Source organism: Benincasa hispida, chromosome 5, assembly GCF_009727055.1.
Source record: "Benincasa hispida cultivar B227 chromosome 5, ASM972705v1, whole genome shotgun sequence".
Classification (NCBI taxonomy): Eukaryota; Viridiplantae; Streptophyta; class Magnoliopsida; order Cucurbitales; family Cucurbitaceae; genus Benincasa; species Benincasa hispida.
In genome coordinates, this window is record NC_052353.1 from 40,624,028 (window position 1) to 40,647,275 (window position 23,248).

The window sequence follows — 23,248 nt, forward strand, 5'->3', positions numbered from 1 at the left end:
TGATAAATTTTGATTAGATTAGTACAAATATAGATGCTTTTCTATTATTAAAAAGTAACCATATTATACTAACTTTATTGATATTTTTTTTTCACAAAATATAAACACTTTAATAATCCAAGCCTAACTCAACGGTAACTATAATTAAATTCCTTTCTAGTGGGCGAAAAGTTGGATTCCAATCCTCAAGTGGTTGTAAAAAATATACATATATATATATATATATATATATATTAATTATTATATATATCATATATCTTTTTAAGTAAAAAGTTTTTTTTGAAGAAAAATGGAACTCAAATGTGGGTAAAATAAGGCATAGAAATATAAAGCAAGCAGAGGATGAACAATGGGCAGAGAAAAGTATAAACTTTGTACAGAATCATATTCTTTTCTTTCTTCTACCTCTGGTTTTTGGGTCTCTTTCCTTTTACATATTCTCTTGTTCCTTGTGGCTGTCCTTCGAACACCACCACAAGTTTTCAACGAATAAAAATCCTTTTTTCACTATTTAAACCCTTCAAATCCATCTGCCTCCTTCTTAAATTTCAACGCCGATCTTACTCTGTTTCAACTACAAAAACCAGAGCAACCTTGTTTTCACTACTAAACCACTGAAAATCCATCTGGGTTCCTCTATAATTTGAAGAACAATCTAGCAACCCAACAAAACAAAATGCCAATAAACCCGAATCTCCTTGACCTGCAATACAACGTCTCAAAGAAAAAGTTCCTCAGGGAACCTTCCCGGCTGTTCTCCTTCAAGGATCGGCAGAGCTCCGGGCTCCGGCGGGCGCTGCAGCCGAGCACGGAGGAGATAAAGCAGATCTTCAACAAGTTCGATAGAAACAGAGACGGGAGGATCTCAAAGAATGAATATAGGGGAATTCTGAAAGCGCTCGGGAGAGAGAATTCAATGGAAGAGGTGCAGAATATTTTCAGGGCGGTGGATGCCGACGGCGATGGGTACATAAACTTGAACGAGTTTATGGAGGTTCACCGGAGCGGCGGCGGAGTTCAGGCGAGAGAGATTGAATTTGCTTTCAAGACGTTCGATTTGAATGGGGATCGGAAGATTAGTGCAGAGGAAGTGATGAGGGTGTTGAGGGGATTGGGAGAGAAGTGTAGCATTGAGGATTGCCGGCGGATGGTGAGGGCGGTGGATAACGACGGCGACGGCATGGTGGACATTAATGAGTTTATGACTATGATGACTCGCTCTGCAAAGTATTAGAGAATGAGTCTTTCTAAGTTTGAGCTTTAAGGGATCTTTAATGGCGTTTCATAGATTGTAAAATTGTTGGTATAATGTAAAGGCTTTGTGTTAATTTGGAATTACTACTATTTCCATTTCATAACAATTCAACTTCACTTTTTCTTTCTTTCTTTCCTTTTTTTAGTTATAGGAGGGTAGGTTAGAACAATTGACCTTTTTTAGATTTAATTGGTGTCTAATCCATTAAATTAGGTTTCAATTTGATCGTAACGATTTAATATTTAGTGTTTAAGTTAAGTATCTACATCAACCGGTCAGAGTTTATAAATATCTTCGTCCTTAAATACAATGTACAAATATTAATGAAATTTGAATAGAATAATACTTTGTTCTATCCATCTCTATTGCATCTCCTTCTATATTTGGGCGCAATCTAAGATGCACCCAAGTATTTTTCATATGAAAAATGTTGATAAAAAGTAGTCAAAATAACTATAATATATGTGCTAATAAGAAGACTTATTATGACTTAATAAAGAAAAGAGTAGGATCTAGCATATGAATGACCTAAAATTGGGAGAAAAATGAACTATCATCTACTTTTTAAAATTGAGGGTTTTTGATATTTTACATACGTCATATTTGCTTGAGATTTCCAAAACGGAACCTCAATTACGCAAATTGGCCTCTCGCTCTCGTTCTCCCACTCTACTCACTCCCTCGATCTCCTCTTTCTCTAAATCTTTACGCTCTCTCGCTCTCACTCGCTCTTGATCTCCTCTCTCTATAAGTCTCCTCCTCTCACTCGCTCTCAGTCTCCTCTCTCCCTCGCTTCACTCTCTCACTCTTCGCTCTCCTCTTTCTCGGTCTCTTTCTCACCCCATTATATCTAATGTCCGCGATGGCCACCAATGATACCTTTGCAATATTTTGATGGCCAACGACGAATGTAGAAAGGGAAAGAAAATGGAGAATGGGCACAACGAATGGAGAAAGGAAAATAGAAAAGAAAAGGAAGAGGAAGAGTGGAAAAGAAATTAAGGGTAATTTTATAATTTTGATCGATGATGATATAAGCAAGAGGGCAAAACTTTTAAGTTTCAAAAGGTGAGGCAAAAATCATTTTTACCTTTGGAATTGAGTCTATTATAATTATCTCAAAAGGGTAATAGTTAATGAACTAGAAGGTTTAAATATTATTTAAGGCCCTGCATTTTTAGTTTTTGTTATTTTAGCATTTATTCTTCTAAAACATGTTTGGGTACTTATATTTTCAACTTTTGTTCATTTTAGTTTTTGTTCTTTCAAAATCTTTTTATCGGTTTTTATATATTAAAAAGTGACATTTTTTTTATCTCTTCATTTTCATTTTATCAAAATGTTAGCATGATATTTTATTAACTAAAGCCTCGTTTGGTAATCATTTGAGTTTTAGTTTTGTTTTTTAAAATTAAGCCTAAAGATACTATCCCACCTCTAAATTTCTTCCTTGTTATCAACTTTTTACCAATAGTTTAAAAAACTAAGCCAAATTTAGAAAACTAAAAAAAATATATAACTTTAAAACTTTGTTCTTGGCTAAAAATTTGACCATTGTACTAAATAAAAATGAAAATCATAAGAAATTAAGAGGAAATAAGCTTAATTTTCAAAAATAAAAAACAAAAGACGAAATAGTTACCAAAAGGGATCTAATTTTTTTTAAAATATAGCCATAAAATTTTATTAGATGATTTATATTGTGTATACAGTTTCATTCAAAAAAAAATTATAAAAGAAATCAAAGTGGTCAATTTTTAAAATTACAAAAACCAAAATAAATAAAGTCAAAATTACATAAACTAAAATAAACATTTTAACTGTACAAGAACTAAAATGAACCGACACCTAAGGGGTCATTTGTTTTCTTGAGAACGTAGATAACCAAAAAATTTATGTTTGGAATTATAAATGCTCGAAATTTTAGATGTCCTTCATCGTCTTTAGATAACTATGTTTGTTTTGTAGGAATATTTTTTAAGATATCTGGAAATATTTGGATGATTGTATTTGTTTTGATCTACTCGAGAATGTCTTAAATTTACATAATATTCTAAAAATATTTTTACACTAATTTAACATAATTTGAACTTATATAGCATATCTTTTTTATTAATTTGATTTTTTTTTTAAATTAATATAGTTTTTTTTTTATTTGATTTTCCTCAACAAAATAATATATATTTATTTAACATTGTTTATAGAATAAATATTAATTTTGAATATCTTTCTAAAAAAAATAACTACAATATAACTGAAGAGAGTGAAAACATAGTTAATAGTATTTTTTTTTAATTATAAAATGAAAATAAAGAAGAGTGATAATTAAGTATATATGAAAAAAAAAAAGGGAGGGATTAGAAAAGAAAAAAGGAGATGCCCACAACATGAGAATCCAGAAAATCCATGTTTCAAAAGGGCACTAAAAACTCTCGAGACGTCCTCCATAAAGCAACTATCTATTCCATGGGAATCTCCATGAAACAAATAACCCTTAAAAGTAAACAACAACATCTTAACTAAAGTAATCTTTTAAATATTTTATTGTTTAAGAATTATTTGTTCACATTCATCATTTCCTAAAATTGAGACATTATTACGTTATTTTAACCCTCTCAGAAAATTGATCTTTTACATTTCAAAGAAATGTCTTTGATGTATTACAATTGGATAACATGGTTGTGTAACATGTTTGTTTAACATTTTACAAAGTTATAAACTTACTATTAAATTTTCCAATCTATACTAAATTTACGAAAGTAACGCTATAACTTGTTTTAGTACAATAAAAATGGAGGATTCAAAACAGACTTTTTGATCGCTAACAAATATGTAAAAGACATTTAAGAAATATTCTTGAAGCTTTTTTTGCATTATAAGAGTTGAAAGCAAAAAAGATGAAGTCTTAGTGTTAGTGAGAGATCCTAATTCCTATCCTATCACACATAGTTTTTAAACAAAGTAAAAATTCTACGCAAATATCATTTATAAACATGTCAATATGCATCATATTCCATTCAATTTTCCAAAATAGAATTAACTCTTGGTGGAATACTTTTAGGTAATAATTTTGTAAATAAGTCAAAGTTTATTGTTTGTCATTGTCATTAGATGCTCTAATATTACAAAATTTTCAAGAATGGGTGTATTGAGTTTTTAAGATGTTTTCTTAGTCACTTGTTAAGAATAGGTTTAAAAGCACTTTTTAAATAATTGTATGACATTTTAAATCATTGATTTTATAAAAAAAAAAAATTAATTTAAAGTGTCATAATTATTTTAAATAATAATTAAAGAATTGCATTAGAGATCTTTTTAATCTATTTTTCAAAATATTTTTAATCTATTAAAAAATAAAAATAAAAAAGAAAGAAAGGACCAGAGGCTAAGCCAAATTACAATTTGAAAACATATTAACCAATCATGATATAATTCAAACATTTCGGGACTAAATACGGATTTGAAATGCATTTTCAAATATTTAATTGAGAAACAAGTGATTTTAGAAAAAATTGAAATGTATGACATGCACTCAAAATAACTTTTGAAGTATATTTTCAACAATTTTTACCAAATGTGTTTAAATAAAAATTAGTTTTTGAAAAATATTCTTTTTCTTTGACTCTAAAATTATATTCATTTCTATTATCCATCAATAAGTATATCAAGCAAAAGATCCATTTTTAAAACAAGTGAGCACAAACGATATTCTTAAAATAACCGAAAAGTTTTTAATCATTTTGAAAAGTGAGCATTAACGAAATTTTTAATCGATTTTTAAATTTTAAGAATCAAATCAGCATTAAGATTTTATAATTCGAGATTAAAAGGACACATTAACCAATGAAAAAGGAAAGCATGAAATTGATTAGAAAAATAGAGAAATTAAACATTCTAAAGAAGTCCCAATATAGTTCCAAAAGCAAAATCGCCCTACACATGAACCAAGATAAATAAGACACCAATTATCATCTAAAAGACCGATGATCTGTCTCTACCCTATAATTGTGGAACCGAAAAGAGAAAAAAGGGAAAAAAAACTAAAATTTGAAAATAGATAGACTTTTCATTCCAGACCAATCTAAGTATTCATTCCATACCAATCTACGTATAGTTCAAGTAGTTAGACATTATCACTCAAGACAGTGGAAGACCATGGAAAATCAGTGAACCAACAAAATGCTGACTCTTTCTGCTCAGTGGAAGAAAAGAATCCTAGAGGATATGACATGAAATGTTTATAAAATGCAAGGGCATTGTTCATGCAATTCAGAACAGTAATAAAGAGAATCAAAAAATGGATGTTAAAAAAGGGGTTGTATCCAAGCTTTGTAGGATATATCTATTAGACAGAAGAGATGGATGAAAGTAACTGCTGTTCTTCTTAACAAATCCAAAGCATGTCCCTCTTAAAATGTTTAACAAATTACCACATTTTTAAGAAGGATTCAAGGAATGCCATTGGGATGTTTTCTTTTTGCAAAATGCTTACATGTCATCTTTCAGGGAGAATAAAACTAGCGCTTTCCAATTCAATTCAACAATAAAAAGCTGGAAAAGAAGAAAAAAATATGATTATAAGACTAAGGATAAGCAGACCGTACATTATAAAGAAATGGCTAGCTCATCTCCGATCAGTAAGCTTGTTCCCGGGTTCGCATAAGGATATTGATGGTTTGGCACTCGACTATTGAGAAGATAAACTCATCAGGTACATGTTGAGGGTTGTTGTAGAATAAATGGTTTACCAGTAATCCCCACAAGAACATTTACCATCCTTAAAATGATGGAACCGTTTGTTGTCTCTTACAATTAACTCTCTCCCAACAATTCTAGACATGATTTTGATGGCATTGTGACAGTCACCACAGATCCTTAGGTTCTTAATGATCCTAAGAGGCGTCCGTGCTGGAGTACTTATCAATCCGTATGCGATTGCTAATCGTTCACTATGATACAGCAATGCCTGCTCTTTGGCCTCTTGATCGATATCGTGAAGAACATATCTAGTATCTGGCACATACCCTTGTTCTTTCATTGCCTTCAAAGCTTTTAATTTTTCATCATCTTTGTAGAGAGTTGGATTTCTGAATTCACTAATCCTGTTCTTCCCATCAAGCATGTTAATTGCAGACCGCTTTTTGGGCGGTGGCGTCGGTATCTTATTATAGACAGCTTTCGTTGGGTCCAGATCAACAATTAGCTCCTCCGCATAGTCCTCAAGATCAACATCTCCATGAATTCTAGCATAATTCTTTAAAGTCTCCCACACCTCGACCGTGGGCTCCATTGGCAGTTTCTCAACATACTCAAAAGCCTCATTGATATGTCCAGGTTCTCCAAGAATACCTAAAAGCCCTAAATAACTATCCATGTCAGGGGTAATATGATAATCATTTTTCATTGACTCGAAGTACAGAAATCCTTCTTCCACAGCATTTGCACTAGCACAAGCTGACATAACAAAAAGAAAAGTTTGTGAATTGGGTTGCAATCCTAGCTTCTTCATGTTCTCAAATAACTCCAGACCCTCATCACCCAATCCATTATCAGCATATCCTTTCATCATGAAATGCCAAGAATCAATATTTCTATCAGGCATATGGTCGAACACTCTCTGTGCATCACTCATGCTTCCACATCTCCCATACATCTCGAGCACTTTATTATTCAATTGCAGATCACTTCTACAAGTTGACTGTAAAAAGTAATCATGAACTACTTTAGCATTGTCAAATGATTTAGACTTCCCACATAGTTCAAACAACAGATGGAAACAATCAGCATCAGCTTTAACACCTTCTTTCAATAATTCAACAGCTTCTTTCATCTTCCCCTCTCCACAAACGCGCCGCAGTTCATCAATACGAGATACAAAAGCATTTGGTTCTTGATTTTGAGCACCAAGCCTTTGAATCCCAGCTTGGTTATTCAACTGATTAGAATACTCTACTTGAGGGTTCCGCTGTTCAGGCCTTCCGGACTGTGGGTATCCTTGATTTTGATTGTTCCATTGGTTAGGACCTCTTTCTTGCTGATATTTGAAATTTTGAGGGTTCGGCTGTGAAGGATTTTGATACTGCGGGTAGCTTTGATTTGGAGGATTCCACGAATTAGGGTTACCGGCTTGAGTATATCTCTGACCCTGAAGAGAGAATCCAGGATTGGGTTGAGGGCTCTGATTCTGACTTCGATAATTGAATTGATTACTAGGGCTTCCCTGTTGAACATAATCGCGATTCTGAAACTCCGAGAACGACTGGTTATTAAAATTTCCATTCGGAGGATGAACCTGGCTCCCCCGCTGGGCCTGACGATATCGAGGATCAGACGAAGAAGGTTGTTGCGGCGGAGGAGGAAAATTTGAGAAATCGTTAGGGATTGCTGAGGTGCTTAGGGCTTTGATTAGGGTATCTGTTTGGTCTCCGCAAGTGAAGGTGAAACGAGAAGGGAGAGGAGACCGTACCTTGAAGAAGGAGGAGAGAAGAATGGGGGTTCGAGCACGCCGGGCCGCCATGAGAGACGCCATTTCTGATCGGGAAAGGCCTAAACCCTAAGGAAAGGTTCAGAGAAACCTCAGTTACTGAAAGCTTGATCGAGGAAGACGAAAAATTAGATCAACTATTTTACAGAAAAATTACATTGGGCTTGATGTGGCCTTAGACCTTGGCCCATTTTTTAAGGCGGCCCAATATTAAAGAAATACGTTTTAACATTTTCAGAACAAATAAGTAAATATCCATACTACCCCTTAATTTCATATTTTCGTGGTTTTTTTTTTTTTAACGAACGGACTACCTTTCTGATGGTCAATGACTCAATGTCATTTTCTCCCGTTTATAAAAATATTGATTGATGATCTCCCACCATTATTAGAATACACTAAGAACATGTTAATTATCCATATTATCCTTTATAAAATTAATTATGGTTCAAAACGACAAGAATGGACAAGAGGAAGAACAAATACAAGTGTGAGAGGGTAGTGCTAATGAAAGAGCGAGAACTACGAGCACAAAAAAGATAGTACGAGGAGACGCATAAGCACAAGGGAGTGAGAGGGAAGAGTCTTAGTGTGTGAGAGTATTATTGTATTAAATTAGTTAAATGCGAGCAAGGGGATGAAGGTTTCAGACATATGAGAACACTATTACACGGATGAACTTAATTTCTCATTATTAAAATCGTGGTAAGCATTATAGATAAAGCATTATAGATAATAAACACACTATTACTATACTATGATAATGGCAAAGAGTCATTCTTCATTCAAAATATAGCGACAACTTTGAGGATACCATAGGAATTACAAAACAATTAAAGATAATTTTTTTAAAAAATATATATGGATTGATTTAAAAAGAAACACTTTACAGAGACAGAATTTCCATATATAAATCTTCAAAATATGTAATAAAACAATATTTATAATTAATAGAACCACTTTTGAATATAGTGGGAAAAATTTAAGGCACTTTTTATAAATTGATTTTTACTGAATGCTTTCGTTAAAAAAAAATGCTTAAACTGGAAGGTAGACTGAAACTTTGAGTTTTTTTTCACTAAATAAGTTGTGTATCTTATTATTAGTATTTATATTCATATTAATGTTATATATTTCTGTTTCATGGATATGTATCCAAAATATTGATAACATACATTAACTAAATATAACTTATATCTATGTACTCTTGTATAGATTTTGATACTTTCGTAGGTAACTAGTTTTTTTTAGTAACGGAGGTTTAGAGATTTGAACTTCCAACTTCAAAACAAAAAATATACGTCAATTACAACTAAATAATACACACTTTAGCCATGTTACATAATAGTTTATTATTGTTATTACCATTTTCTCTCTTCCAGTTTAGGTTGAAGTTAAACTTGCGACTTAAAAGCATGGTTTTCAATGACGCAGCACTTTGAAAGTTTGCTCCCAAATCTCTCATATGGCACCTTTCTAAGTTCTACTTAGCACAAGGATTTAAATCTCGAATCTCTAGATGGAAGGTATATATTTTAACCAATTAAACTATCTTCTGAAGAGCTGGGCAAAGATTGATTAAGCCATATTTTACTCTCCATAACAGACATATATAATGAACTTAACAGAGGCGAAAAGAAATACCTTTATGTTTGGCTAATATGCAAACTTCTAGCATGATTTCCAGAAACTCTTGGCGGTCCACAACTCAACAGAGAGAGAGAGGTTGCTCCAGATCATCAGAACAAGGGGGTCATTTAATTAATATATCTTGATGTTACAGCTTACAGTTACAACAATCCAGAGAGAGCTAAGACTGACAAAATTCCTGAAAGCTCCCAAATTTTTTTGTCAAAAAGCCTTAGATAGGGATACTTCTAATAAACCTTGTGCCGAAGGAAAACCTTGAGTTACTTTTTCCCTGCCAGCAAAACGAAGAGAATACTAGTGAATATGAGAAATGAAAAGTGGAAGCTAATTATAAATTCAAATGCATTAATTGTTTGAGTCTCTTTTCAGACATCTATTACCAATTCAAAGCATGTGAAAGAGATTGTTGTGATAATAGTAAAAATAGGTCTATATGATATATGAAAAATGACCTTTACTAGATGATCTAGTAGTTCTTTTGCCACTTTTTTCCATCTGGGGGACGTCTGAATCCTCGCCATTATCTGCTTTATCTTCAGATTTATTTGCGCTGCTTTTATGCCCTGATGTTCTAGCAGTTTTTTTGCCACCCTTTTCCATCTGGGGAACGTCGGAATCCTTGCCCTCATCTGCTTTATCTTCAGATTTATTTGCCCTGCTTTTACGCCCTGATGATTTAGTAGTTTTTTTGCCACTTTTTTCTAACTGAGAGACATCTGAATCCTCGCCGTTATCTCCTTTATCCTCAGAATTATTTGCCTTGGTTTTATCCCCTGATGATCTGGTATTTTTTTTGCCACTTCTTTCCAACTGGATGGCATCAGAATCCTCATTGGTATCTTCTCTGTCTTCTAAATTGTATGCTCTGATGATATATACCTATGAATGCAAGGCTAAGGTCATTAGTAAAGATATCTTCAGACAGCATTTCAGCAGGGATGTAAACAAGTTGGGAACAAAAAAGTTTGGTCATTTCTGTGAGATGCCAAGATTAGTGAAATTAAGAGAAGGGAATCTTTATGTCGAGCTGGTATCAATGGTTCCAAGTCCATCTCAATCACATCATGCTTTCTTGAGGAAGGAAAAAGTGAGTTGAACTATTAAATATAAGAATGCTCAAGAATGTTTATGAACCGTCTTGAATATCCCAGTCCTGCCTCCCCACACTAGGCGATGCTCGTAGCAACAAAAAGCTTTAAATCAGTGTCCTATATGTTTTAAAGAAGCTAGTGCTGTTAAAGTCGTGCATCTAACTCTCTTGCATATGAATTCTAAGATACAATATAACCGTGTTATTAACCAGGGAATTTTAATCAATTATCCTCACACTTTTTATTAATTGGGCCTTAGCCATATTTACAAGTGTGGGCCAAACAATTAGTTACAAAAGGTAACAAACTAACAACCCATTTACAAAGAACACAAACTATAACTATCAAGCTATTTACCAATAACAAAAAATATATCTATTTCTGATACTCTCCCTCAAGATGGGGAGAAGATGTCCTGTAAACCCATCTTGCCGAATAATCGAAAGCGAGAAGCTACAGACAAAGGCTTTGTAAATACATCAGCCAACTGGGGAGAGGAACGGACTGGCAAAAGCTTAATAGAACCGTCAGTGACTCGGTCTCGAACAACGTGACAATCCAATTTTATATGTTTCGTCCTCTCATGAAACACAAGATTAGATGCTATACAAATGGTTGCTTGATTGTCACAAAAGAGAAATGATGAAGGAGACATAATATGCAACTCAGCAAGAAGGCTCCAAAGCCACATGGTCTCACAACTTGCAACAGCTAACACACAGTACTCAACTTCAGCTAATGAACGAGATTGTTGTTGCTTTTGGGACTTCCATGACACAAGAAAATTGCTCAATAAAATGCAAAAACCAGTTATGGATCGTCTAGTACCAAGGCAGGCTCCCCAATCAACATCGGCAAAAGTCTGTGACTTTAGGCAAAAGAATACCTTTGCCGAGGGAACCTTTTAAGTACCTTATTAAGTGATGAGTTGCATTGAGATGCACTCGAGTAGGTTTAGCCATAAACTGACTTAATTTGTGGACTGTAAAAGTGATGTCTGTTCTCGAGATTGTCAAAACTAAGAGCTTTCCAACTAATCTTCTATAAACAGATGCATCTTTAAGGAGGTCATTATCATCAACTTTCTATATGAGGATCCATTAGCAAAACAGTTGGCCTTGCTCCAAGCAAATCAAAATCCTCAATCAGTTGTAAAGTGTAATGTTGTTGGGACAAAAACAATCCTGACTTGGATCGAGCTAATTCAAGACCAAGGAAAAATTTCAAGGAGCCAAAGTCTTTCAATTTGAAAGCCTTGTTGAGAGTGGTCTTGAGATGCTCCATGTAAACATAGCTAACTCCTGTTATTATGATGTCATCTACATAAACAAGGAGAGTTAGGAAAGTCTCATCTTTGCCTTTAATGAACAAGGAGTATTCTACTCTTGACTGTCGAAATCCTAAGGACAACAAAAAGGCAGAAAATTTGGCAAACCACTACCTTAAGACTTGTTTCAACCCATAAATGGATTTGTGCAGCTTGCAAACCATGTACTTCTCCTGAAGTGGAACAAGTGGTTTATAGCCCAAAGGCAGATCCATGTATACCTCCTCAAATAAGTCACCGTGTAGGAAAGCATTATTGACATCGAGCTGAAGACGTGGCCATTGTTCGGAAACTACAATACTAAGAAGAGTTTTGACAGTAACCATTTTGGCGACAGGAGAAAAAGTCTCAAAGTATTCTTGTTGAGTGTAACCTTTGGCTATGAGTCTTGTCTTATATCTTTCAATGGACCCATCAGCTTTGTGTTTGATTTTATACACCCAACGACATCTGACCAAATTTTTACCCTTAGGCAAAGAAACAATACTCCACATATAATTAGCTTCCATGGCATCCAACTCAACCTTCATTGTCTGTCTCCAATGATCACATTTAACAGCCTCATGGTAGAAATTCGATTCTTGAGTAGTAGAAATTTTCCGGGTAAAGTTTCTACATTTTGGTGATAGTTTGTTATATGAGAGGTATTGATCAATAGGATGTTTGGTAGAAGGCTTTGAACATGGTGTCATGGTTAACAAATTGCAATGATATGCCTACAGGTATGAAGGAGGCTTGGAAATTCTTGTGTATTTTCGAGGTAACGGCTGTACTGGTGGGTTTTGAAGTTCTTCAACAATTATTGAAGGGGAGATTTCAGCAGGTGGTTTAGTGGCGTGTGATGAAGGGAATGTTGGATTAGATTCTGGTAAGGATGTTTAAATATTGTGACTATTACCACTACTGATAACAGGATTAGGAGCTATTGTAGAAACCGTTGGGACAACAGTATTTTTCTCCATTGTAGGAGAGTCTGCATAATCAATAAACGACTTGGGCAAGACAATTCCAGGGAATGAGTTAACAACATTTTTATGGCTTGAGATGCTATGAAATGGAAGACTTGCTCATGGAAAAGGCATCCATTGAGGAGAAAAATTTCTTATGTTCAATATCATTCAGCATGTATTCTTTCATTCTAGGAGGATACCCAACAAAAACAGCTTGTATAGCCCCGATTGAAACTTGTGCCTTTCTTGGGTTAGAGTTGATGCAAAACATAGAGAACGAAACACTTTTAATGCATGATAATTCAGTGTGGAACTAGTGAGCATCTGAAAAGAGGACTTCCAATTAAGCAACTTGTGACCAGAAAAATAATTGAGAATGTGCGGATGCCTTTCGCTCTACCACAGAGTCTTGTTGAGGGCAGCCTACATGAGAACTGGTGTATAACTCCATTCTGTTTGTAAAACTCAATGAACATCAATAAGGGGCTGTCTAATCTGAATTGTTTGGTTTTTTTTTATCAAATTGGGTTTCAACAAGCTTGAAAAATTGAGGTATAACCATAGAAACATTAGACTTATGTTTAAGCAGGAAAACCCAAGTGAAACGAGTTGCATCATCAACAATAGTGAGAAAAAAAGAGTGTCCAGCATGAGTAGTAGTTGAAAATGGGCTCCAAATGTCAACATGAATTAAATCAAAGGCATTAAGGGACAAGTGATTATTGGAAACAAAAGGTAAATGTCTTTGTTTGGCTAAGGGGCAAACAATACATGGAAAATTCTTATGAAGTAAACTCGAATTTAAATTCAAAACATCATTCAAAGAGGTTATGCACTCAGAAGAAGGATAACCAAATCTTTGATGCCAAACATTAGCTTTGTCATCAATAACAGCACATAAGTGGTTTAGTGGAATGTCAAGGCCTGGTAGATCCAAAAGATATAAATCACGCACAAACTTAGCACTGTCAATCTTCCTCGAAGTGCACTTGTCCTGAATGATGCAACCGTTAGTATCAAACTGAACAATAACTGGAGGTAAATCCCTTATGAGAGCACTGACTGACAATAAGTTGAATGAAAATTCGGGTAGATAGAACACATTCTTAAGGATTAATGTTAATGAGATGTAGAAGTGCCAACATTTCTTGACAAAAGTTGAACAATCAGCCATGGTACCAAATAGACTCTTTGAACAACATCCATGAGCAGATGCACCCGAATCTACTATCCAAGAAGATATAGGATTAGTACCTACGACATGGGATGCAGTTGGAGAGGAAGAAGATCCAGATAGTGATGCAATAGAGAGCTGAGATTGCAGTTGATTGAGAAAGGTTTGGCATTGTAAGATAGCATCGGCGATGCTTGTGGCATTGGTACGATCAATTGGTTGAATAGCAACTAAGTTCGCATAATTCCACATTGACAGAAGCAGTGGAATTGGCGTGGAATCCATGGACTAGGAGTGGAATTGGCATGGAATCCATGGACTTTGTAGCACTTATCAACCATGTGTCCTACAAGGTTACAATGAAAGCAAACAGGATGATCCTCACGTTGCTTTGTAGAAGAACTATTCTTTGAATTGTTAGTAGACACGGCAAAAGCAACTGCAGGGGAAACTATTGGAAAAGATCCAATGGCTCTCTATTGCTCTTCCTAGATGGAATAGGATCCATTAGAAGCAACTATGCACGAGCACGAGAAAATGACTCATTAAGTCCCATGAGAAAATCCATCAGGTATTCAGCTTGAAGGAAATTAGCCATATCACGAATTCCTCCATAACAACATGCTCCACAATTGCAAGAAGGACGATACGTACTAAATTCATCAATGAGAGTTTTAAATTTGGTGAAGTACATACTAATCAAGTCTTGATTTTAAGACTGTAAAACTCTTAGGTTTGAGAAAGAATCAAAATACTCTATTCATTCACCAAAGATATGAATATATACAAGTGTACAGAGCATAGAAAAGGAAAGAAATATAACAAAATATTTATAATAATAGAAAACCCTAACAATAGAACTATAATACTCCCCCTCAAGTTGGAGCATATATGAAAACATCAATTTTGATTTGGGTATAGACGATATCTCTTTATTCTTCGTGATGTTGACCACATTTCTAATCCCTATTTGCATTTTAGTGGGTTGGTCTGGTATGAGAAGTTATGGGAAAGAGTATACTTGGGGTTGTCAGGCAGAGGGAGTCCTTCTTTTCCGTACTCTATATACGCCTTATTCACCGCACTCCCTTGAATATAAATGGACGTCTTTTCTTTTTCTTTTTTAGTGGTTCTTCATTTGAAACAGTTGATTCATATGCTTTTGTCTCAGCGGATGAAACAGCATATTTAGATGCAATCATGCCCAACTTGTTACATAGATAATCTATACGTGTTCCATCCAATGCTTTCATGAACATATCCCCTAATTGTTCTCCAGTCTTCACATATCCTACAAATACCAACCCTTGTTGAATTTTCTCATGTACAAAATGGCCATCAACTTCAATATATTTAGTCCTTTCATGAAATACTGGATTAGACGCAATATGAAGTGATGTTTGATTATCACACCACAACTTTGTCGGTTTCAAATCCCAACTCAACAAGAAGTTGATATATTCAAATCAATTCACATACAGACTGTGTCATTGCTCTATATTCTGATTCCACACTTGAACGTGACACCACATTTTGATTCTTACTCTTCCAAGAAATCAAATTGTCACCAACAAAAACACAATACCCTGAGGTTGATCTTATGTCTTCTTTAGATCCTGCCCAATCGGCGTCTAAGAAACATTCAATATTAGTATGACCAACCTTATATAATAAACCACGCCTGGAGTACCCTTCAGATATCACAGAATCTGTTCCAATGCAGCCCAATGATCAACTGTAGGGCATGACATGTACTGACTCACAATACTTACTGAATAGGCTATGTCAGGTCGAGTCACTATAAGGTAATTAAGTTTTCCTACTAACCTCCTATACTTTTCAGGATCTTTTAGCAATTTTCCATCTTTTATGAGCTGTAAGTTGGGCATCATTGGGATAATACATGGCTTAGCCCCTAGCTTCCCTGTTTCAATCAACAAGTCAAGTACATATTTTTTCTGTGATAATAGTATTCCTTTCTTGCTTCTTATTACCTCAATTCCTAAGAATATTTCAACTTGCCCAAATCTTTTGTATGGAATCGACTATGAAGAAAGGTCTTTATGGACTGGATACCTAAAGCATCATCACCAGTAATCACAATATCATCCATATATATGACTAACAAGATGACACCACCCTCAAATCTCTTGATAAAGACCGAATGATCTGACGTGCTCTTCCGCATTCCAAAGCTTTCAATCACCTGACTAAATTTACCAAACCAAGCCCATGGACTCTACTTTAATCCATACAAAGATCTACGAAGGCAACACACCATTCCATTCTCCCTCTTAGCAACAAATCCTGGTGTTTGCTCCATATACATATCTTCTTTAAGATCACCATGAAGAAATGCATTTTTAATATCAAGTTGATGTAAAGACCAATGATTGATTGAAGCTAATGAAATAAACAACCTCACAGATGCCATTTTTGCTACAAGAGAAAAAGTATCGGCATAGTCAATGCCATAAGTTTGTGCGTAGCCTTTTGCTACAAGGCACGCTTTTAACCGAGCAACAGAACCATCAGGATTGACTTTAACTGCAAACACCCATTTGCAACCGATAGCCTTCTTTCCTGTAGGAAGAGAAACTAAATCCCAAATACAATTACCATCTAAGGCAGTCATCTCCTCCACCATTGCAGCATGGACAAAGCCTTATGAACAGTTTTAGGGATGGATATAGACTCTTGCAATGAATGAACATGTGGAAGGCAACAAATGGTTATATAAAACAAAAGAGGAAATAGGATGAGCACATATACATTTACCTTTACAAAGAGCAATAAGAAGATCATCATTTGTTTTTGGATCCAATGACGAAGAAGACTCTGGTATAGGGCATGGAATCGAAGGAGACGAAGAAGTCTCTGGTACAGCGCATGGAACTGAAGGAGGTTGTCATCAAGTATAGACCTTAACGATGGGTGGAAAAGTAGAGGTAGCCACAGATAGAGATGAATCAGGAAGAAGATTGGAATGAGAAATAACTGTGTAGACAAGGAAATCATCCTCTAATTCCTTATGCTCTCTCTGACTCTTATTCAAAGAGAAAGATGGTGATGAAAAAAATGAGGAATGTTCAAAAAACGTGACATCATGAGAGACGAAATATTTATTTAGACTAGGACAATAACATCGATACCCCTTTTGAACACAGGAATAGCTAAGGAAAATACATTTTAAGGACTTTGGATCCAGCTTGGTATGTTGAGACCGAACATCCTGAACAAAACAGGTAAAAACAAAATATTTTGGGTGGAATGGAAAATAAATGTTACTTGGGGCATAAAGTACGAAAAGGTATCTCACCCTTAAGAATGGAAGAGGCATGCGACTTATTAAGAAACAAGCTGTGGAAACAGCATCAGCCCAAAAGGATTTTGGAACATGCATCTGAAACATCAAAACTCTAGCTGTCTCAAGGAGATGATGATTCTTTCGTTCTTCAACCCCATTTTGAGATGGAGTATCGACACAAGAAGATTGATGAAGAATGCCATGGGCATCTAAATAAGATTTAAGTGTATGAGAGAAATATTCCTTAGCATTATCGGTCTGTAGGATTTTAAGAGCACCACTAAACTGAGTTCGAATTTCAGCATGGAAGTTACGAAAATGAAAAGGTAACTCAGAACGACTTTTCATTAAATATAACCACGTAACACCAGAATAGTCATCGACAAATGTAACAAAATACCTAAACCCTCCTTTGGACTCAACGGGACATGGACCCCAAACATCATAATGGACTAATTCAAAAGGAGCACTAGCTCGTTTATTGACTCAAGGATACAAACTCAAACGATGAAATTTAGCAAACTGACATGACTCACAATCTAAAGAAGACAAATGTTGAAGTTGTGGATGAAGATTCTTCAACAAAAAGATAGATGAATGACCCAAACGGCAAGGCTCTTCAAAGGCAGACGACACGCCTGAGCATGTGATAGCCGTAAGTGTTTGTGGTTCAAAGATGTAAAGACCTCCAAGTTCACGCCCTTTACCAATAGTCTGCTTCGTCGTAAGATCCTAAAATAAGCAATAACCAAGAAAAAATGAGACACAACAATGAAGATCATGAGCGAGTTTACTGACCGAAATCAAATTAAACGAGAAATGTGGTAAATTTAAAACTGATGACAAAGAAATTGATTCAGTAAGATGGACGGTTCATGATCCTAAAACAGGAGTTGAGGTTTCATCAGCTATAGTGACATTAGGTGAAGAGGTAGTTGGACAAAGATTAGAGAATAAACTGGGTAATATCATTGGGATGACCTTTGGAGCTATTTGATTCAACCCCCTTATTACCTCTATAATCATTTGTGAGCCCAATCAAAGCACTACTAGAATCAGATGACATAACTGCTGGTGTTTTCTCTATATGAAGTCTTCGAGTGTAAGCTTCTTCTAACGATGAGATATTTGAGCTTGAGAACACTTGATCTTTGGCCATCTCATATTTAGGTGCAAGGCCTACTAAAAAACTCATGATAAACAACTTTTCACGTTGAGCCATTAGAACTTTTGGATCTGTGCTGATTGGCAACAAGGCATTGAATTCCGCACATGTATTTTTAACCTCCATAAAGTAGCTTGTAAGAGATTTTTCTCCTTGATCAGGTTGATATAGAGTCTTACAAACATCAAACACTCTATTATCTCTTTTCCAGAATAAAGGAAATCCAAATATTCCAATAGCTCTTTGACTGATTCACAGTGATTTACTAGTTCAACAATTTCATGGTCAATAGAATTCTTGATTTGTAGAAGCATTCTTGAATCATCTCGACACAAAATCTTTTTATTAGCATCAATTGGTGGCTCTTCCGTGATGTGATCATCCATCTCCATGCTCCTAATAAAGTGGCGAACATTTGATCTCCATGAATAGTAGTTGGATCCATTCAACTTATGTTCAGTTACTTTTGACACCATAGGAACCATCTCAGACATGACTACTGGTTTCTTATCAGCCATTACCTCAAAAAATAGACACCGGACAGAAGAGAAACCCTAATTTACCGAAGAGATGTCTTTACAAGCAATGAGTATATAGCCCAAGCGAACACACCACCAAGAAGAGTCAACAAAACCAAGGAAACTCACAGAAGATGAACCAAAATAGGTGGCACATGCGCCTACACGCACCGGCGCGTGGATCGACGACAGAAGGGAAAAGGTGGCGCGTGATCCTCACGCGCTAGTCAGATGGAGTCCGAACTTTGGGATTCTGTAGATCGACGGATGGGTTCCTCGACGGATGGGTTCCTCGACGGACTAGGCTATGTCGAAAAAAATACCTTTTTTTTCCGTCGACGGCGGCGGCTAACAACGGCGAACGAACCGAAGACGGCGGCTGTGAGCAAAAGTTTAAACTCACCCCTCCACAGAACCCTAAACGTAACACAAACGGGTTCTAAATTCTCAAATCCTAAGATTCACAAAACCCTAAATTTGTTTAGAGGACTCTGCTACCATATAAAACTAGTTTGACAGAGAATAAGAATACTCTATTCATTCACCAAAGATATGAATATATACAAGTGTACAAAGCATAGAAAAGGAAAGAAATATAACAAAATATTTACAATAATTGAAAACTCTAACAATAGAACTATAACAGAGACAATGTAGCAAAAGTCCTCTTGAGTTGAAATATTCATGGAGCATTTTTCCTTTGAAATCGTTCTTGCAAATTGAGCCAGATTGCTCGAGCAAAATCAGCAAAAAATGCTAGCAGAAATAGGTTTTGAAATAGAGTTCAAAATCCATGAAATAGCTATGTTGTTGTTTCGAATACATGTCAGAAGAAGCTCCCCAATTGGTCATGCAAGAATGCCGTCAATGAAACCGAGTTTATTCTTGACAGATAATCCCATCACCGTTGCTCGACTCCAAGAAACATAGTTTTCTTTGGTAAGAGGCTCCATAACTAGAACAAGGTTTGTGTTATCATTATGATGAAAGTAATACAGATTGAGATATGCTTCAAATTGATATTGAGAGATCGGAGATGGAGATGATGTGTTCTGAGGAACAAGAATTTCAAGATTGTTGGAAAAATTCGTGTTAGGATCAACTGGTTCTTCAGAGTTGATAGGATGATTGCCGTTAGACATGGCGGGAGGTTAAAGGTGAACGAATGAAAAGCAGAAGGTTGAAAATAAAAGAAGATTTTTATTAAAGAACTTCTGATACCATATTAACCCGGGAATTTTAATAAATCATCCTCACACTTTTTATTAATTGGGCCTTAGCCATATACAAGTGTGGGCCAAACAATAATTAGTTACAAAAGGTAACAAACTAATAGCACATACAAAGATCATAAACTATAACTATCAAGTTATTTACCGATAACAGAAAATATATCTATTTCTAATACAAGTCTTTCCAACATAAGTACAACTCATTGTGATTATATGCTCCTTCCCTTAAAGTCAGAAGTCCAAATCCTATAACGTAATATGTGTGTGCTATAACGTTGTGTGTGTGTGTGTGTAACGTAATATGTGTGCTATAACGTAATGTGTGTGTATGCACACGCACGCATGTGCAAGTGCTTGTGCGTGTGCATGTGTGTGCGTGCGTGTTGTGCTAGACTAATTGCGTGATCATTAAACTTGAATCAAATGAAAAAATAAATAAATAATGCTTAGCCAATGCAGAATCATTCAATCAGGCAATTGACTCTTTTTCTCCCATGTAATCACCTTGAATTCAGTTGGCTTAGTTAACTGAAACACCAAAGCATCCCCATCTACTAACCGGTGATCAATGGAAAACCCTCTCCAACCACCACTAAGACCTGTTTTGTCGGCAAGGTATTTTGTTTGGAACTCATTATCATCCTCGTCCACCAGAGTTAGCATTTCATCCTCATGGGGAAGGTGTGTCTTGCAAAAATGAACTGGAAGACCCTATAAGATATGTATAAAGACAACATCAGTACATACACTAACCGTCAAATATACTTTGTCCAATGTAAGCTTTATATAACCAATCAAAGCTGAAAATTTTCAGTAAAATAATATCATAAACTGACCAGCCAAAATCCCCCTGTGACATGTGATTGAAGCATGGGCTTTATAAAACTTGGATACCTAGATTCCAGGGTAGATTGAAGGTCTTGTGCTCTGTTAATAGCATATTGCCTTTCTTCATGTGAAGCATAAATCCGGCTCAACAAATCTCTCCTTTGATAAGGCCTGAAAATCCAATATTTGTATAAGTGAAAAGACACCAAATCGTCTCATGTCGAAGTAATTCGAAACAGGATTTTCTTGCATACCTTCTTAAACTTGAAAGTGGTTCAATGGGCAACTGCAAATACCAATATGACAGAGCATTAAGCTAAGAAAAATAACAATCCACTGAAATCAAGATAGTTCATCTAAATGCCTAAATTAGAAACTGACCAACGATTAAACTACACATTTCTTCATTGTGACAGCTTAAATAAACGTGTCATTTCAGTAAGAAAGTAAGTAACGTTCAAAATGGCTGCTGTTCGAAGACTACATTTTCTTTTCCTCACGTGGAACATTTCCAATAAAAAAAAATGGGGTGAAATTCAAAACCAAGAGTTCAAATCCTACCTCCTTATAGTTCGGAAGGGGCTTATCAGCAAAACGACTAGACCTTCTCACACTGAAAGACGAGTTATCGAGTGGCTGACGAGGACGCTTTAGCTGTTTCGTCTTCCAGAACCCAAACAGAGAGAGAAATCAAGCTTTAAATCCATTCTCATGGTGGAAAACATTGGATTATGAAGTATTTTAAACAATAGAAACCTACCGGAGAGGATTTAGGGCTGGAAGATTTCAGAGCATCGGCGAGTTTGTTCAGATTAAGCTGCTCCATCCTCTTCTTATTCTCCTCCAACCTCTGGCGTCGGCATTCCTCGTAAGTCAGGTTCGATTCCACCATTTTCCTGGAAACCAAACAGTCAATCCCTCAATCGGCAAAGAGAACAAAAAGAACAATAAAGTGAAGTTAGAATCTGTCAGTGAACTGAAGCTCGTTCCCTTCGATTTTCCGCTTATGGGCTCTTGAGAGAGAATTTCGAGCGCCAATATAGAGAGCTCTGGAGTTTGATTTGAATTTAAACCGGGCTGATAAAGGCCGAAGTTCAGCTCTATAACAAGTGAACAGTGAAGACGACGAAGTGGATTGGGCCTGGACCTGGGCTTAATGGGCTCTACACCTTGCTATTGGAAGCCCATTTACTTTTGACTTATTTGGAAAGCCCATGGGATTGATTGGATGGAAAAATTTAGGCTATTTAACGACCAACGGCCCTTTAGTAACTATTTTCTTTTTTGTTTTTGAAAGTTATGTCTATTCTCTCTCTATTTCTTACAATTATTTAATTACAATTTTTAGTCAAATTCAAAAAATAAAATAGATTTTTAAAAATTACTTATTTTTAGTTTTCAAATTTTGGCTTGATTTTCAAACCATTGGTAAGAAGTAGATAAATAAGAAATTTAGAAGTGAAATTAGTGTTTATAGGCTTAATTTTCAAAAAAAAAAAATCAAAAAACTGAAATAAACATTAGCTTTTAGTTTTCTATTTTTGGAAATTATGTTTGTTTTCTTACCATTTTTTTACTATGACTTTTATCTTTCCTAACTAAATACTTGAATTTTAATTAAATTTGAAAAACAAAAACTATTTTTTTCAATTTTCAAATAAAAAAACCAATAGGTGAAAGTAATGTTTATAAGCTTAATTTTTAAAATTAAAAAACTAAAACCCAAATAGTTATTAGACAGGGTCTTAGTTTTTTTTAAAAAAAAAATTTGAAAATCAAGCTTATAAATACTACTAGAACTTTAAGTTTGAATATGTTTGGATTCACTTGAGAAAAAAATATTTTTTTAAAAAAAAAAACTTATTTTTATTTAAACACTTTTGATAAAAACTTATTCAAATACATTTTAATGGTTGTCAAACAATTCAGTTTCTTCAAAATGACTTATTTTTAAATTAAACACTTGAAAATATATTCTAAATACATCATTTCTTTATTACACAATCTAACTTTTTATAAGTATTTACAAAAACCAAACTATTTTCAATAACTTATGTTTTTTAAATTTGACTGAGAATTCATATATTCGTTTAGGAAGGAAAAAGACCATTCTAAATATTCAGCATAAAACAAGTACAAATTTCAAGCGACTAAAAATCAGATGGTTATTAAATGATTATCAAAAGAAACTTTAATAATTTGTTTTGATAGATTACCAAAAGTATCTAATATTTTGATCCAGTAGATATAAATTTTAATTTCATATC

At 34.9% G+C, this 23,248-nt stretch overlaps 3 protein-coding genes across 3 annotated transcripts; 1 reads left to right on the plus strand and 2 right to left on the minus strand.

Moving 5' to 3' along the window:
* Nucleotides 1-495: 495 nt before the first annotated feature.
* On the plus strand, nucleotides 496-1,382 carry LOC120078060 (calmodulin-like protein 30). Its single transcript, XM_039032253.1, has one exon. The coding sequence runs from the start codon at nucleotides 677-679 to the stop codon at nucleotides 1,232-1,234; it is 558 nt and encodes a 185-aa protein (XP_038888181.1). The 5' UTR covers nucleotides 496-676; the 3' UTR covers nucleotides 1,235-1,382.
* A 4,232-nt stretch (nucleotides 1,383-5,614) lies between these two features.
* LOC120077840 (pentatricopeptide repeat-containing protein At2g15690, mitochondrial) lies at nucleotides 5,615-9,521 on the minus strand. Its single transcript, XM_039031906.1, has 2 exons — nucleotides 9,384-9,521; nucleotides 5,615-7,808 (listed from the first exon to the last, which is right to left on the minus strand). Exon 2 carries the CDS (start codon nucleotides 7,782-7,784, stop codon nucleotides 6,000-6,002), a length of 1,785 nt encoding a protein of 594 aa, XP_038887834.1. The 5' UTR covers nucleotides 7,785-7,808; nucleotides 9,384-9,521; the 3' UTR covers nucleotides 5,615-5,999.
* LOC120077841 (B3 domain-containing protein At3g19184-like) lies at nucleotides 9,479-22,033 on the minus strand. The gene is made up of 7 exons (XM_039031908.1): nucleotides 21,742-22,033; nucleotides 21,543-21,644; nucleotides 21,236-21,267; nucleotides 20,990-21,152; nucleotides 20,658-20,864; nucleotides 9,842-10,268; nucleotides 9,479-9,660 (listed from the first exon to the last, which is right to left on the minus strand). Exons 1-7 carry the CDS (start codon nucleotides 21,871-21,873, stop codon nucleotides 9,650-9,652), a joined length of 1,074 nt encoding a protein of 357 aa, XP_038887836.1. The 5' UTR covers nucleotides 21,874-22,033; the 3' UTR covers nucleotides 9,479-9,649.
* Between the last annotated feature and the right edge of the window lie 1,215 nt (nucleotides 22,034-23,248).